The sequence below is a fragment of the Anser cygnoides genome, chromosome 3 (genome assembly GCF_040182565.1).
Source record: "Anser cygnoides isolate HZ-2024a breed goose chromosome 3, Taihu_goose_T2T_genome, whole genome shotgun sequence".
In the NCBI taxonomy this organism is placed as follows: domain Eukaryota; kingdom Metazoa; phylum Chordata; class Aves; order Anseriformes; family Anatidae; genus Anser; species Anser cygnoides.
The window spans coordinates 51123578-51137795 of record NC_089875.1 but is presented as its reverse complement, the minus strand read 5'-3'; the positions used below and the strand labels follow the sequence as shown (position 1 = coordinate 51137795).

Genomic DNA, 14218 nt, shown 5'->3' with positions numbered 1-14218 from the left:
GTTCCTAAGCAGCCTGAATGAGCATTAGTTACTTACACGCTTCCTGTGTTGGAGCTGCTGTCCGTGAGGAAGGAACCGTTGGTCCTTTCCATCTGGGCAAGCCTGAAAAGCAGGGAAAGACCATGACTTTCAGAGACCATGCTGCATAATTTAAACAGAGGCACTGTGAAGACCATTTCTTAGAAACAGATTAGATATTGCAATCTTGGTACACATGAAAAGGAATAAACTTGTAGGCTGACAGAAATATCTAATCTGGAGGACTTTCATGAGACACTTGTGGTATGATTAACTGATTATACTTGTCAAGGAACAAGCATATTTTCTATATCTAGTATAATTTTCTCTACCACCACCACAACTCTCATGGTAAAATTAGAGATGTTTCACAGATGGCTTTCTTTTTGATTTTTATAAAACTGGACTAATAAAAGAGGACAAATACTTTTCAAATATAGTATATTCACCATCTGAAATTATGCTTGGCAAATAACCTCACCCTGTGGCCAGACGTGTCCTGGAAAACAACCCCAAAACCAGTGTAATTACTTAATCTAAAAGGACTGGATTATTATAGGGTCATAGAAGGCCATAAAATTCTTTAAAATCACAGCAGGAATTTTCTGTCTGCTCAGCTGTCTAGGAAAGATATACCTTATCTATGTAAGACATGCATAAAAGTCCAGGGAGTCTAGGAATACTGTGCACCTATACTGGACTGCTTCAAATACAGTTGTTTTCAGTACTATAGAGATATCTTAAACTTCACACTTACTTTTGCAAGTGCAATACACATTATTACAGACATCTTCAAACTTTTTGAAAGAAGTATGCAAAGCCCTAAAGAAACATGAACTGCAGTGTATTCCTTCAGCATAGAACAAGCTTGCCCATCTGTATGTTTGTTAGTATTCCTCAGAGTTTAAGGACTATAAATGAGTGCACACACAATGAAGTTGTCTTGGTTGCCTTGCACGCCCCCGGGCTAGCAGTGGGATGTCATGCTCCAAAACCTCCCCTGAGGAGAGGACAAGTCCCTAAGCACTCAGGTCATCTCTGCTCTGGGCCATCTGAAGCAGATCTAGTTCACAGTGAGTAACAAGAGTGAGTGAGGTGCTTGCAAGTCATCTTTGTAATGCCGTTTAGCTCAGATCTTTAAGTCTTTCATGAGACATAGCTGAATTTTAAAATTAATCTTCATATACCTTTGTTATATAAGGTAGTACAATAACCAGTACATCTCAGAGAGTTTATAAGTTTTCTTTATGGTGCCCATAAACAAGAATACAGTAGCAAATAGCTAACTTGAGCATAAGCTCTGAATTTTTATTCAAAAAGCTGAAAAAGTTAATATTGTTTATAAGTTGTGGAGATCAGATACAGCAGATGAAACACTCAAAGCAAAATTGAGTCAGTTGTTCCCATGGGAATATGGAACAATTTCTGTGTTGCCTAAAAGTGGACTGTCATTACTTATTTTTGAGAGGGTACCTCTGCTAAGGGCTTAACTCTCATCAGCTCTGAATGAACAGAAGAGAGTTCAGCAAAACACTGCATCACCAAGATAGACTTGGCATGAAAGACATTTTAACCTAAAATCACTTGGGTGACTCCATAAAAGCCAGAACATAAACCATCTGTAATTATTATATCCTCTGCTAAAAGTCAATGGTTAATGGGTAATGGTTAAAATCACGTAAGAAAATGAAAACCTGACTGTAAAATGCTACTGGGAAAAACTATGTATCCAACAAGCTGAGTCTATTCCCAAAGGTTAAAAATGAAACAAAATAAAAACAGCCCATTTTTAGAAATAACACACAGCAATTCTGCAACAGTTTCCATTTTGCATGACAGATGACAGATTTAATGCATCTATTTTATATTTAATATGACTGTATTCAGAAGCTGATGATTTAAAAACATTTGACTTTCTTCTGAGTACAGAGAACTGTATCTTTTTAATAAATAATGTCCAGCCAGTAGAGTAGATTAAAAACAGCAGGAATCAATCACAAAATGAAGCACACTGGTGAGAAACAGTCTGTGCATTTCTTACCTAGTAGCATACTGCTCTATCCTGGAGTGTGTGTCATCATGAAATAGCTGTGGAGACTGGGAAGGACTAGTTTGAGAAAAAATAAAAAAAATAATACTGGTGTCAAAAGCGATTCACGATATAGACAAAATCATTTTATAAGTAATTTAAAATGATGACAAATAAATAAATTCATAATATTGATGAGAGGGTTGTTGCTTTTGGTCAGCCATGCCCTACAGCTCATGCACATCAGATTAGCAGCAACTCAGCTTATAGAAAATAACTAGTATATTAAGCTTTCCAGACAAAGGGGTTCAGCATACTCACTCATATTGCTCTGGCCACATACTGATGAGAGTGATAGGACTGTACGAAGACAAAAAAAAAGAGAAAGAAAGAGAGAGAAAGAAAAAGAAACTATGAAACAAACTTCAGTGCCACTTAAGAGAGAGAAAGCTAGAGAAACAAAACATTTTTACCAGCAGCCCACCCAGATTATTTGAATCAGCAACAACTGACATAGAAAAGAGACAGCAACAGTTACTGCACTGTATCATGGACAGATAGGAGACTGACTTACAAACTTCATTTTGTTAAAAGTCAAATTTAAAAACAAAAACACCAAAACAATGTCACTAATTGAACTGCAGTTTGTAAACCACAATTAGTTTGTTTCAATTCTGCTTAAGTGTTGGAGCTTTTCTTGTAAACTAACTAGAAAATGCTCTTTCAAAAACTTATTGGGTAAAAATAAGCCCAACAACAACAAAACATCCCATCGTATAAACTTATCAATGCTTATTTTCCTACTGAATAAAAATAAGATGATATAAGTACATATTGTATTATATATTCTGACACTTAGGTAACTATTTAGTATTTCTATTTTTTTATTATTTTTAAAGTAACATGCTACTGGGTTTTGTCACCTGAAGGGGTGAGAACCTACACGAGTAGTTTCCTCAGCATGGCAATTTGTCTTGTGACGGGCCAAAGGAGTTTTATCCTGACTTGTGATTACAGTTTTGACATTCCAATTCCAGGTACCACTGGCAAACTTTCATCACATCAAAGTTTTGCTTTCCATTGTTGACGACATGTTCATTTTGTTTTAAAATAGACCAGTTGAAGATTGCCCTCGTGAGTAACATCTGAACTTTTTGTATGTGCATTTCTTGCTTAGAACCCAGGCCAGATTACTTCTTCCTCTTTCTTAAACTGATAATGAGTGGATTTTGTTTGATTACTGCAAATAAAAAGCACAATCTTCTGGGTCACAAAAATGGAGCATGGACAAGGGCACTGGGCTTTCACATGCAAGCAGAGAATGTATGTTGAAGCTTCACAGGGGCTGTTGTTGATGAGTAAGCGGTGCTGTGTTTAGACAACACGTACAGCAGCACCACAGACTCCACAGTGTCATGGAGAGTCAGTCCATAAAACCACTTGTAGTGCCCTGTCAACATATCTTACTTTTGTTCTTTTAAAAGTCTCCTTTGCTGACAGCTACCAAGTAAGCAAATAAATAATATGAAGTGTTTCTGCCAGCACTGTAAATAACAGTGTGGAGACACTGAGAGTATTATCTCTTATTAGGCCACCTGTATTTCTGAAGTTTGTAGGAACCTCATTAGGTCAGAGATTTCTAACTCCAGGAACTTTGAGATGACCTAATAGGCAGTGTGGTTCCAAAAGCCCAGTCTCCCCAAAGCTGTGGAAGTTTTCTCAGTAAAACAGCCATTAAGATCCCTTCAGCACTGCCTGCTAAAGTCCATGGCTTTATGATAAAATACCTATACCACCAAACAGAAGGAAATACATTTCTTCTTCAAAAATAGGCAAGATCTGCAAATAATGCAAACTAATTCCTGATGCTAGTTATTTCTTGGGTTTCACTTTTTTGTTTTTAATGAAACAGGCCAGCGATGCCAGAAGCAATTACTCTATAATCAAGCTTACGTCTCCAGGTTGTCACCCTCCAAAACTGTTTGCACAGGTAGGTAGCCAAGTCGGGGATGCTTCGCAAAATACTTCTTTGACCGGAACTTGTTCTTCAGCACCTTGGTGAAGTCCCGTACATCTTCCCCAGATGTTGTCTTAAAAAGTTAAAGGAAATTAAATTGAACTTAAATTGAATTGCTAAATAGCGCTGAGATAATACAGATACTACTTTCCTGAAAGGAGGAACTTCAGAATGTTAGTGACATTAAAATCACCTTTTTAAGTGTCATGAAATATGGTACAGTAATAATGGTAATACATCTACAAATTCTCTTCTATTGGGAAAAAAAAATCAACACACCGAGGCTTCAAATTGCTAGTAATAAATGCATTGGGTTTACCCAATTAGAGAAATTACTAATTAGAGAAAATGAGGGAAAAATTGAAGCAGAAGCACGTTCAAATCTTAAATTAAACATTTACAGTCTTACAAAGTGGAAAAAAAAGCAAATCAGTTTGCCAGCTATGAGGGTATCCTCTCAGCCATTGAAAGCAATCTTGACAGTATACTTGTGCATATGAAGCTCATGACTCACTTTCACAGGCAGAAGAAATGCCTTGTAATGGCTCTGCTGAAAAAATACAGCTAACAGTAATGGCTTTGTTTGAAAAAAAAAAATACAACACGTAACTAACACAACCCTATGCGTTCACAAAGTGCCACAAAATATTCAGTGCCTCCCATTATATACCTAAACTGGAAAACTTTGAGATGGAAATGGTATGTGCTAAACCAATCTCTCCTGTGACAGCCACATTTTTCATGAGTATTTTCTCAGGTTACCAGATCTCTTCCTACAGGTTTCTGCTATTATCCGTATCACTCCAAGGCCAAAAAATACCCACAGATGAAATCACAGCCACTGTATGGGCACTGTGCAAAGGCACAGTCAGAAGCGGGTCTGGTAAGAACAGCGTGTGCCTGAATTAACAATCTCACAGACTGATCGAGCATATTCCTTACTGTCACACTAAGAGGCTGGAAAGAAAGTCAGCCACAAGATTTTCCAAGTCTAAAATTGCAAGCTACAAACAGCAAAACCCCTTGATGAATTTTTTTTTTTTTTTTACTGGTCCTTACTGATGCAGCCTTGTCCAAAACCAACAAATGCTTAGCTCTATCCCTCACTGCCACAGCTGGTCTTTAGTGCTGAATTAAAATTGACACAGCTGCTTTTAAGGATCAATTTAATTGGAAATAATCATAGCAGCAATGGCAACACTGCTTTGGCAATACTACTCAATGAACTGCTACAAAAAACAGGGATACAAGGAAAGAAGGGCATAATATGCAAGGTGAAAATGGCTATAACAAAGACATCTGCAGGAAGAAACAATAGTATGCCTTCAAATATACGTGTTTTCAGACTGTACTGAGTACTTAAACAGAATGGCCTCCAACCCATGGGGAAGTTAATACTAAACATTTCTTCTTGCAACTGCAGTAAAGAAAAAGTGGCCATTCACCGCCTGTATTAGCTGCAGGTTTGCAATGGCTTCTACACATCTCTAGCCCAAACCCTGTAACAAACTGTGGACTGCATTTCTTGGCACTCTGCCTTCAGAGAAGCACATTAACATAAAAGAATGCCAAGAAGGATGGATATCCACAGGGAAAACAGAGATAAAAGCTTTTTAGTTTATTCCCACTATGAAGAGGCTTAAAAGCGCGTCAGACAAACTATACTGATTTTATTTTCTATTGTCAAAACATAAAATACATATGTGACAGGGGAAAAAAATTTAATGTGTGTATAATACATGCAGTTATGAAATCTATAATGCATATCAGAGTAGCAATAAAAGCAGATAATCAAACTGATGTTGGTGAAAGTTTCTGACATCTGGCTTTAACAAGTAGCAACAAACTGAGCACATTTGGGATTAAGAAGTATTTGAACCCCTAGATTTTAATACAGGTAAATTAAGGAAGGGCTCACAAAATCACGCTCAGGAAGCATCTGCTACAGTCATGGAATCATCCAAACAAGGACCGTGACATCCAAAGGGCTGCTTATTCTCACGCAACAGTAGCTCTAGCAGATGGAACTCTGTCCCAAGGCCAATGAATGAAAGTTTTAGTACCTACACATTGCAGAAATAAATGCCTACTGAGCTGCCAAATTTCTCCTCTGGAGTATTCTTTATTTGGTATGATAGCCTGATCCAGTTCCTTGGAAAAACTAATTTGACTATGTACTGAGTGAGGACGATAAATACTAACCAGTGAAATTTGAGCAGATTTGCAAGAACTATTTTAATTCACAGGACTAAGACGTAACTTTTAGAAGCATTTCTCCCCTGTTCTTTGCACGCAGCCACACTACACAATCCAATCAAAAATCATGCCAAAAGAGCATTTAACTATAACATTTAACTTCTGAAAAACACTAGCCAGCAGTTGTGTAAACTCTATCTACTAAATTAAAAACAACAGGTAACTTGTACAGGTCCAACATGGCATCTTGGCTATTTCCACACAGATCAATACCACAAATACTCTGGTAGTAACTTCAGAAGCAAATTATTTCTTTCAATGAAAATTTCAGCCAAAGACCATGCTTTCAGTCTCCATTTAAAACCTCAGTTCTTACAAAATGACAAAGTTCAGGAAAGAATGACGAAGATCCTTGGCTGGCATACAGAAATAAATAAAAAAGTCTGTAGCTGAATGTCTCGAGGAAAAAAAATATATGGAAAAACTGACAAACGGGCATTAGCACTCTTTAGTATACTGCCAGGAATGAATAGAGTCATAAGTCAAACTAAAAACAGAAAAAAATCATTGTAAACCAATATAAATTTTACAAACTCTTGGATTTATATGGAAAGTGATAGAAAAAACAGAAAATGCTGAAGCATGGTTTTCATACAAAGGTTGAGAAAACAGTTTTGATGTATTTTTCATGTATTAGAAATAGGACAAATCTTCATTGGGAAAAAGTATTACCAACAATACAATAAACCAGCTGGGAGAGCTCTAAAGCATATATAATATATGGTGGGAAAGGAGAGGAATGTAAATTTCTTTTTTTTTTTTTTTAAAGAAAAAAAGCACCTTTTTTACATCTCCATATTTTTATTTCTTGACATTTCATTCATCTGTAATGTTAATTAAAATCTGCACCATAAGCCTGACTGTATTTAATGGAGAAAAAAATTTTAGACCTATTTGTGGTAACAGCTACAGTATGTGCAAGTATGTTGATAGCTGCATTTTGAAACAGCTGTCAGATAGCTCCCCAGAGTAGGATGTGGGGGGAAAAGAGAGAGATTTCTTTTTTTTTCCGCTCTATTTTATTTGACACTTAAGAACCCAATGCACTAGTAATTTAAATATATGTTTAAATGTATGCATTCATTTCATTCATCAAAGCATCTACACATTTAAATAGTATCTCATGTTCCTTGATAGAGGCACTAGACGGGATACCGCAAAAATTATGTTATTAAAGGTAGATAAGATGTATTTATGGCTATCACTACCACGTCAGTGATGTTTGTATGGTGTACCACTGTGAAGACGACCTTTCAATTCCTTACCCTACCCATCTCTAAATTGTATATGACAGAAAAAAATACATAGCCAAAGTAGTTATCTCAAATGTTTGTATTTTCAGCATCAAGAAAACTAAATTGCAAACTAGGATGAATACAGAAAGAGCATTATGGATTTGGCTTCAATAGCTATACATTATTATCTGGTGTAACTAGCCTTAATCTGAAATTACGAAGCACTTCTAACCTGATGCAAACACTGAGAGAATCTTCCCCTTGCAAATTAATTTGAGAAACAGATTCCTTAAGGTATTTTCCAAGTTATTCTAAAGTAGAAGTAACAGAGCTTCTGAGAAATCCCTCCATAGTCCACACTGAACAGCTTACCTGAAGACAATTAAAAGGTCTCCTCTCCAACTGTGATTAAGTTCCAGTTCTAAATGTCAGCTTTATTAAGCAGTCAAGCATTTGATTCTTCTAATTATTGCTTGTATTCTTGATACTAATGTACTTGTATCAATACATTTAAGTAAGAGAGAGAAGCTAGATTTTATTAAGGGAGTTTGATGAGTGCATGTATTTGTACTCTGCTTTGCAACGCAGACCACAAAGGCAACATTTTAACATCAACAGCCAAATTTGGTTGAAAAGGCTCTAAAAAGCGACAAACCTTAGCAGAGTAGATGTACTCTTTATATTCAAGCTATTTGTATTGTAATATAATGGATTCTTAGGAATAATTCATTGATCTTTGGTACCTACATTTTTATTAATGTGTTTTTATTTCATAGACCCAGCTCTATGCTATTTTCTGGCATCATTCCATTGAAACGCAATCTATTCTACTAACTTACTGCAAAGAATTTTACATCTTCTTGAATATTATATTGCCTTAACCGAGTTCAACCTACAGAGAGGTTTATCAACAAATCAGTACACTAACCATAGTACATTACTACAAATAGCATGTTACAAAACCAGATTCTTTTTGTGAAATCTTTTCTTTGTTCCTGACTCAATTCAGACAAGACTAGTTAAAATGGCGTGCATGTAGGTACTGATCATGCAATAAGCATAACTTATGTCTGTTCATAAAACAGGTCATTTCTGATCTGAATCTGTTCTAAGCAGCAGACCTATTACCGCTGTTTAAATTACATACAGATTGCACTATTAATTTTTGTGACTGAATGCAAATTCTTATGAATGTGAAAAACTATCAAATTAAAACCAACCAAGCAAAAACAAACAAACAAACAAACAAACAAACCTGGAAGTGTTATTTCTGTGAAGGAAGTTACCCAATTCTCTACTTAACAAAGTGTCCTAGAAAATTTCTTAGAAAAATCTGGCTGAATATTTAATCAGGAAAATATTGCATTGTAAATGAATTTGTAATGCAGGCAAAACTCTCAAATCATTTTCAGTTAGAAACTGTCAATTTTGCTCATTTTTTTTCCCCAGATACACACCAATTTTTAAATATTCCAGTAAACAGTAATTACTCAACAAAAACCACAACATATTTCCAAACATGTTTCCATAAAGCAAGCAAAATGTTGGACCTGAAAGAAAAGATCATGAACCTTCAAAAATACTAAAGCACATTACTAGAGTATTAAATATTATTATGGTAGTATGGCAGTAGTAAAGTGAGTCCCTTTTCTCTGATGTTTTCTCACCTTACAAACAGCATGTGTGTGCACATGCTCACATACAAGTACTGCAGTTATATTCAATATTCCAGCATTATTTTCACAAACCAAAAAAAAAGTTCCCTCAGAGAATACTTCTGAAGTGGATACTAGAAGTAGATACTTCTCCCCATTTCTATAGAATTCAAACAGTGCCAACACAAAATCAGCAGCCCTAGCAAAGCCCCTGATGACTTTCAAAAAGAATGGCAGGAAGACAGACCCTGCTAGACATATGGAAAAGAAACCCTGGTAGAATATTTAGGTGTCAAAGAACTGTTAAAAAAAATTCAGACCACAAATAATGCAAAACCAATCCTTTAGGAATGATCAGTAAATTGGTACTCACTGGTATACAGTACTCCACCATTGGGTAATGCAATTTATGCCCCTTTGCTGTACGGCCAGAAAAGAAGCAGCTCTGACAAACATCATAGTTAAAATGTTTTAAGCTCCGGTACCTACGGGGACATTAAACAATGTGATTAGAGCTTCCTAGGTTCAGTTCTAATACGTACTTATTATTAAGCCTCACGAGGCAAATTACTCTTTGAAATATTGTCACCTGCTTTTCAGCAGCAGCTACAGAAGGACACAGCCAGTTTGTTTTTGCTTAGAAAGCACAGGTAGGGTGCTGACAGCGCCCTGGCTGCAGACCCAGGGCATCTGTGCCACCACTGCATCTGCACAGGACACAGGAAACCTGCAGCCCTCGTAGCCCACTTCATGCAACCTTCTTACGCTACTCAGGTTGCTTCACAGAGTATTTACAAGGAATTCCTACCTTCTGTAGCAACACAGACAGCCAATGTCAATCACCTGTTGACAAAGTCACTTTGAAACAGACAATCTTACAGGCATCAGCTCTACTGACTTAAGATTATATTGATTTAGCTTTTTTCCCCCCTCTCTTTAGTCACTGGCTGTTATCTCACATTAAAATATCATTTATAAACCACACTGTTTTACATTTATATGTTTTTACATTTACTGTTTAAATGCATTTACATCATTCTGATGCTCAGAAATTCTAAGTCCATGTTTAAAAACCTGAAACTCTTAAAAGTTCATCAACTATGAGAATAATACACAATTAAGTTTTAAAATTGTATTATTATACTTGCTCTTGAAAGCCAAAGTAATGAATAAACTAAGTAACAAAGAAAAAAAAAAACGTACACAATATCTCCTATATTAAATGCAACCCCCAAGAGCATGATATGTAGATATTTTAAACCAAAGCTGGCTAAAGCAGGTTCCATCCACTGTTTGTTACAGTATGGTTGTTCTGACTGGATGAGATTATATTATTCGTCTGAAACTAAGATGAGCTAGCTGAAGCAAACTGAATAGCTACTGAATAGTTAAAGTTTAAAACTGAATTGCTTCCTGAGAGCAGTTTTCAGTACCAAACCACATTATTCCCCTGCTGAGTTTTATGTTTTGTTTTGCAAAAGAATGTGTCTATAAACGTAAAGGTTCACTTTTAAGGATGCTGATGCAACTGTTTGTAGTCTTTACTCAGAGCCTGTGTATTAAATGGCCGCATCTACCTTCTGGTAAGATGCTAGATGCTTTTGTTGTTGTACATCTCTTGCTTCATTATAGAAATGATTTAGAATGAGTCATTCTTTTCATCTTCCCTTGTCTTCTGTCTCCATGACATCCTTTTCCACACTAGATATCTCAGTATAGACAGGATCCACCAGCCGCAGTTTAGGCATCTGAAAGATCTCTGAACGGAACTTAGCCACCCTAGGCTCCCTCAAGTATTAATTAAGAAAAATAGGAACATCTAAGAGTGATTTCATCTCCTCTTAAGATAGGCAACAAAGTTTGATCAGATTACTTACATCTCCCTATTTATAGTAAAAGTCACTAGCTCAGTCTTACAAAACTGACTAAAGCTAGCATGTCCAAAGCTAGGTGAGACAAATCTGACCCCAGGATTCGTATAAATATATAATCTTTAAAACAACAGAAGGAAGGAGAGAAAGAGAAAGCACAAGGAACAAAAATGACTCATCTGCCTTAATACTGGTAGAAAAGCCTTAAAATCGCTTACAGGAAAGACTGATCTATCATTCCTAAATTAAACACTCAACTTCACAACCACAACAGTGAAAAATCCAACAATTATGTTTAGCTCTACTCCCCTACTTCATTTTGCATCATTTTACACACTGGAGCAATCAATGCACAAATGTATGTTAGTTATAACAGTACTCAGAAAGGGTACCAACTATCCAACGCCTCATGATGATAAATCATAGTTAAATCATACAGTTCCGGAGAATAAAAAGAATATCACCCCGGAGTCATTTTTGCTTTAAGAATTCACAGCTTCCTTTGAGCAGACTAAACTTAGATTGAGTTCAGTGCTTCGAGACAGGCACTATGCAAGTCTCATCACAGTAACATATCAATGTTTGTGCCAAGCAAGGAAGGATAGCTGCTGAAGGGTGTTCAGTACTGGCTGGCACGAATGGCTTGGTTTCACAAGCTTTATGCAGGAGGTGGGGCAGCCAGCAAACCCACCATGAGTCTTCTTGCTCCATCTAAGTCATTTTTTTTTCCAAAATACCTGATAACAACCTCCTCTTGCACACCTGTCAGTCACAAGGCCACTGGGTATCTAACAGGGGGACCACAGGAACCAGAAACACACTGGCTCAGGAGCTCCTGCAGTGAGATCCACACCGTGGTCTGACCAGGGATGGCAGTTCCCATCATAAATCAGGAAAATGGTGGAAAAACAAACAAGGAACTATACTTTGTGGAGAACGTGTACATAACTCCCCTTCTCTTACCTAAAGCCAACAATCGGACATTCTTTGCAGATGTTGCACTTGGCCTGATGTTTTGCTGTTTCTGCAGCTGCCACGCGGTGTAGAACTGGTAGCCATACCATAGACTGTGGCTCTAAGCGCATCCAGTCTATAAACTGCTTTACAGTAATTTCCGGCTTGTTGTGGTTCTGGGGAAAGTAAATATATATATATATATATATATATATATATAAATAAATTAAAAACAATAATAATAAAAAAGGAAATAGAATTAAAAACACTCCACAAACAGATTTTACTTAGAATTTAATTAAAAAAAAAAAAGTGTTAGTCCTTTCCATGTCAGGTTAATGTGGAACCAGTTAAAGTACACAGGAAACAACTTTGATTAAAATACAAATAAAGAAAACAAGTTGAGTTAGCCATTAAGAATAGATAGGTCTAAACAGCTGTGACAGAGGAGACAGATGGCAATAACGATGGAGTAGTCCACGATAAAGCCATCTTTGAATTGAAAGGACTTGAGAAAGAAGAACGAAAGTGCTAAAGGGAAGTACCTTCTGCATTTCAGACATGGTTGTCTTTTGAGTTAAGACTGATTCCAGACTGCTAAAAGTCAGTACTGCTTGCAAGGGTCTATTAATTGTCTTAAGGCTCACGATAAATTTTTAATTGTGTTCTGAGCCCATGGTATTCTTACCAGTTAGCATGTTAAACACACAAATAAATAGAGATAAATAAACAGGAAAATAAATCTGCCATTTTATATCACTGCAAGAAATCAACAGAGTGGAAATATTAGCATGACTCTTTTAAGAAGCAAATAAACATGTTTCCATTCTCTTCAAGTTGTAACTAGCAGAAGAGCCGAGCTGTAAAGGAATTATGTTCATCCTATTTGTCAGCAACAAGAACAGGTTGTCCTTCTGAGCTCACTGGATATAACAGTTTAAAATTTAAAATGAAAGCTATACTTAAATGGTAACACATGACAAAAAGCAACATTAGACTTCTTAAACTATTCATAATCCACGCCAATTTTTCTTACTAAGAGGGAGCTGCAGGGAAGAAAGGAATGATAAGCTTTCCCTACCAGCAAAATACTTGTTTTCACTAGGCTGAGATAGCTCTGACATCCCGTTGCATACTTTGTCTATACTTTCCTAATGACGAGGAGCAGAACTCGAGGCATTCATGTGAGATAAGGGATGCAACTGTATCACCAGTATAATCACAATAATACAGAGTGTATTTAAACTCTACCTTGGCTAGTGCACCTCGCCCATAATTGAACAGCATGGTGGATGGGGCAGATCCTTGAAGAACACAGAAGATAACTCCTCTGTGACAGAAAAGTCTGTCACTAAAAAATTAATTTATTTTAGTGTGACTTGAACCACTTGAGGCCAGTGATGGATGTCAAGCACCATCCCTTACTGTCTGAAGAAGCAATGTTAAAACCTCAGAGAAGTTTTACACGGTTAGTTGGTCAAAACAACTTCCATAAGTATCGAGCAAATTATTCCAGATCTGGATAAATAATTCTTCAATCCCAGTCACCTTAGAGTCCAGAAAAGAATTGAACAAGCTAAATAAGTATGTAGCTTTAAAAAGCTAGCACAACTGAATTTTTCAAGGTGCTGGATGAAAATAGAAAAATATCTATAAAAGAATGGTAAAAGAAAAACGCCCTAGAAGTTCTCTGTGACTTTTAATCTGTTGGATTCAATAAAACTACAAATACTGAAGTCAGTGGTTTTATATATGCCACAGTGAATTTTTAATCAATATATAATTTCTGACAATGCTTAAAGCAGCCACTTTCACAGACGTAATAAACTCCAGCAATATAGTTATCACTACCAAACAGTCAGAGCCTTAAGCATCCTTGACAAATCCTGAGTTAGGTTGTGTTCCATTGCGATGGCATCTTTTTTCTTCTCATTTTCTTTAAACAGACAGACGTTCTTTGCAGCCTCATTAACCCCCTGCATGTAGTACGGACCTGAACAGCAGGCTGTAAGACAGCTTTATTTTATGTTCTGATCTGCTGCATAAAGGCTCACGAAACATAAATGGCTGTGGTTGAAGTTCTGTGCAACTGCAATCTCTTTTGTCAGAAAAATAATGCTAAACAATATCCTGATGCACAAAGTCAAAAATTACTGTCAACATCATTTTCTTGTTCTTTTGAG

At 36.5% G+C, this 14218-nt stretch overlaps 1 protein-coding gene across 10 annotated transcripts in view; it reads right to left on the bottom strand.

Annotated features, from left to right (window-relative positions):
- The window catches only part of UTRN (utrophin), a 375635-nt gene that overhangs the window by 23129 nt on the left and 338288 nt on the right, over window positions 1–14218 (bottom strand). For 8 of the 10 annotated variants that reach the window (XM_066994161.1, XM_066994162.1, XM_048067804.2 and 5 more), the window contains 6 exons: window positions 12045–12211; window positions 9584–9695; window positions 4001–4137; window positions 2369–2407; window positions 2060–2125; window positions 37–102 (listed from right to left, as the gene is read on the bottom strand). In XM_066994161.1, the coding sequence (XP_066850262.1) occupies window positions 37–102; window positions 2060–2125; window positions 2369–2407; window positions 4001–4137; window positions 9584–9695; window positions 12045–12211 (587 nt within the window). The remainder of the gene's footprint in view (window positions 1–36; window positions 103–2059; window positions 2126–2368; window positions 2408–4000; window positions 4138–9583; window positions 9696–12044; window positions 12212–14218) is intronic. The other 2 variants (XM_066994163.1, XM_066994169.1) reach the window with 1 other exon arrangement.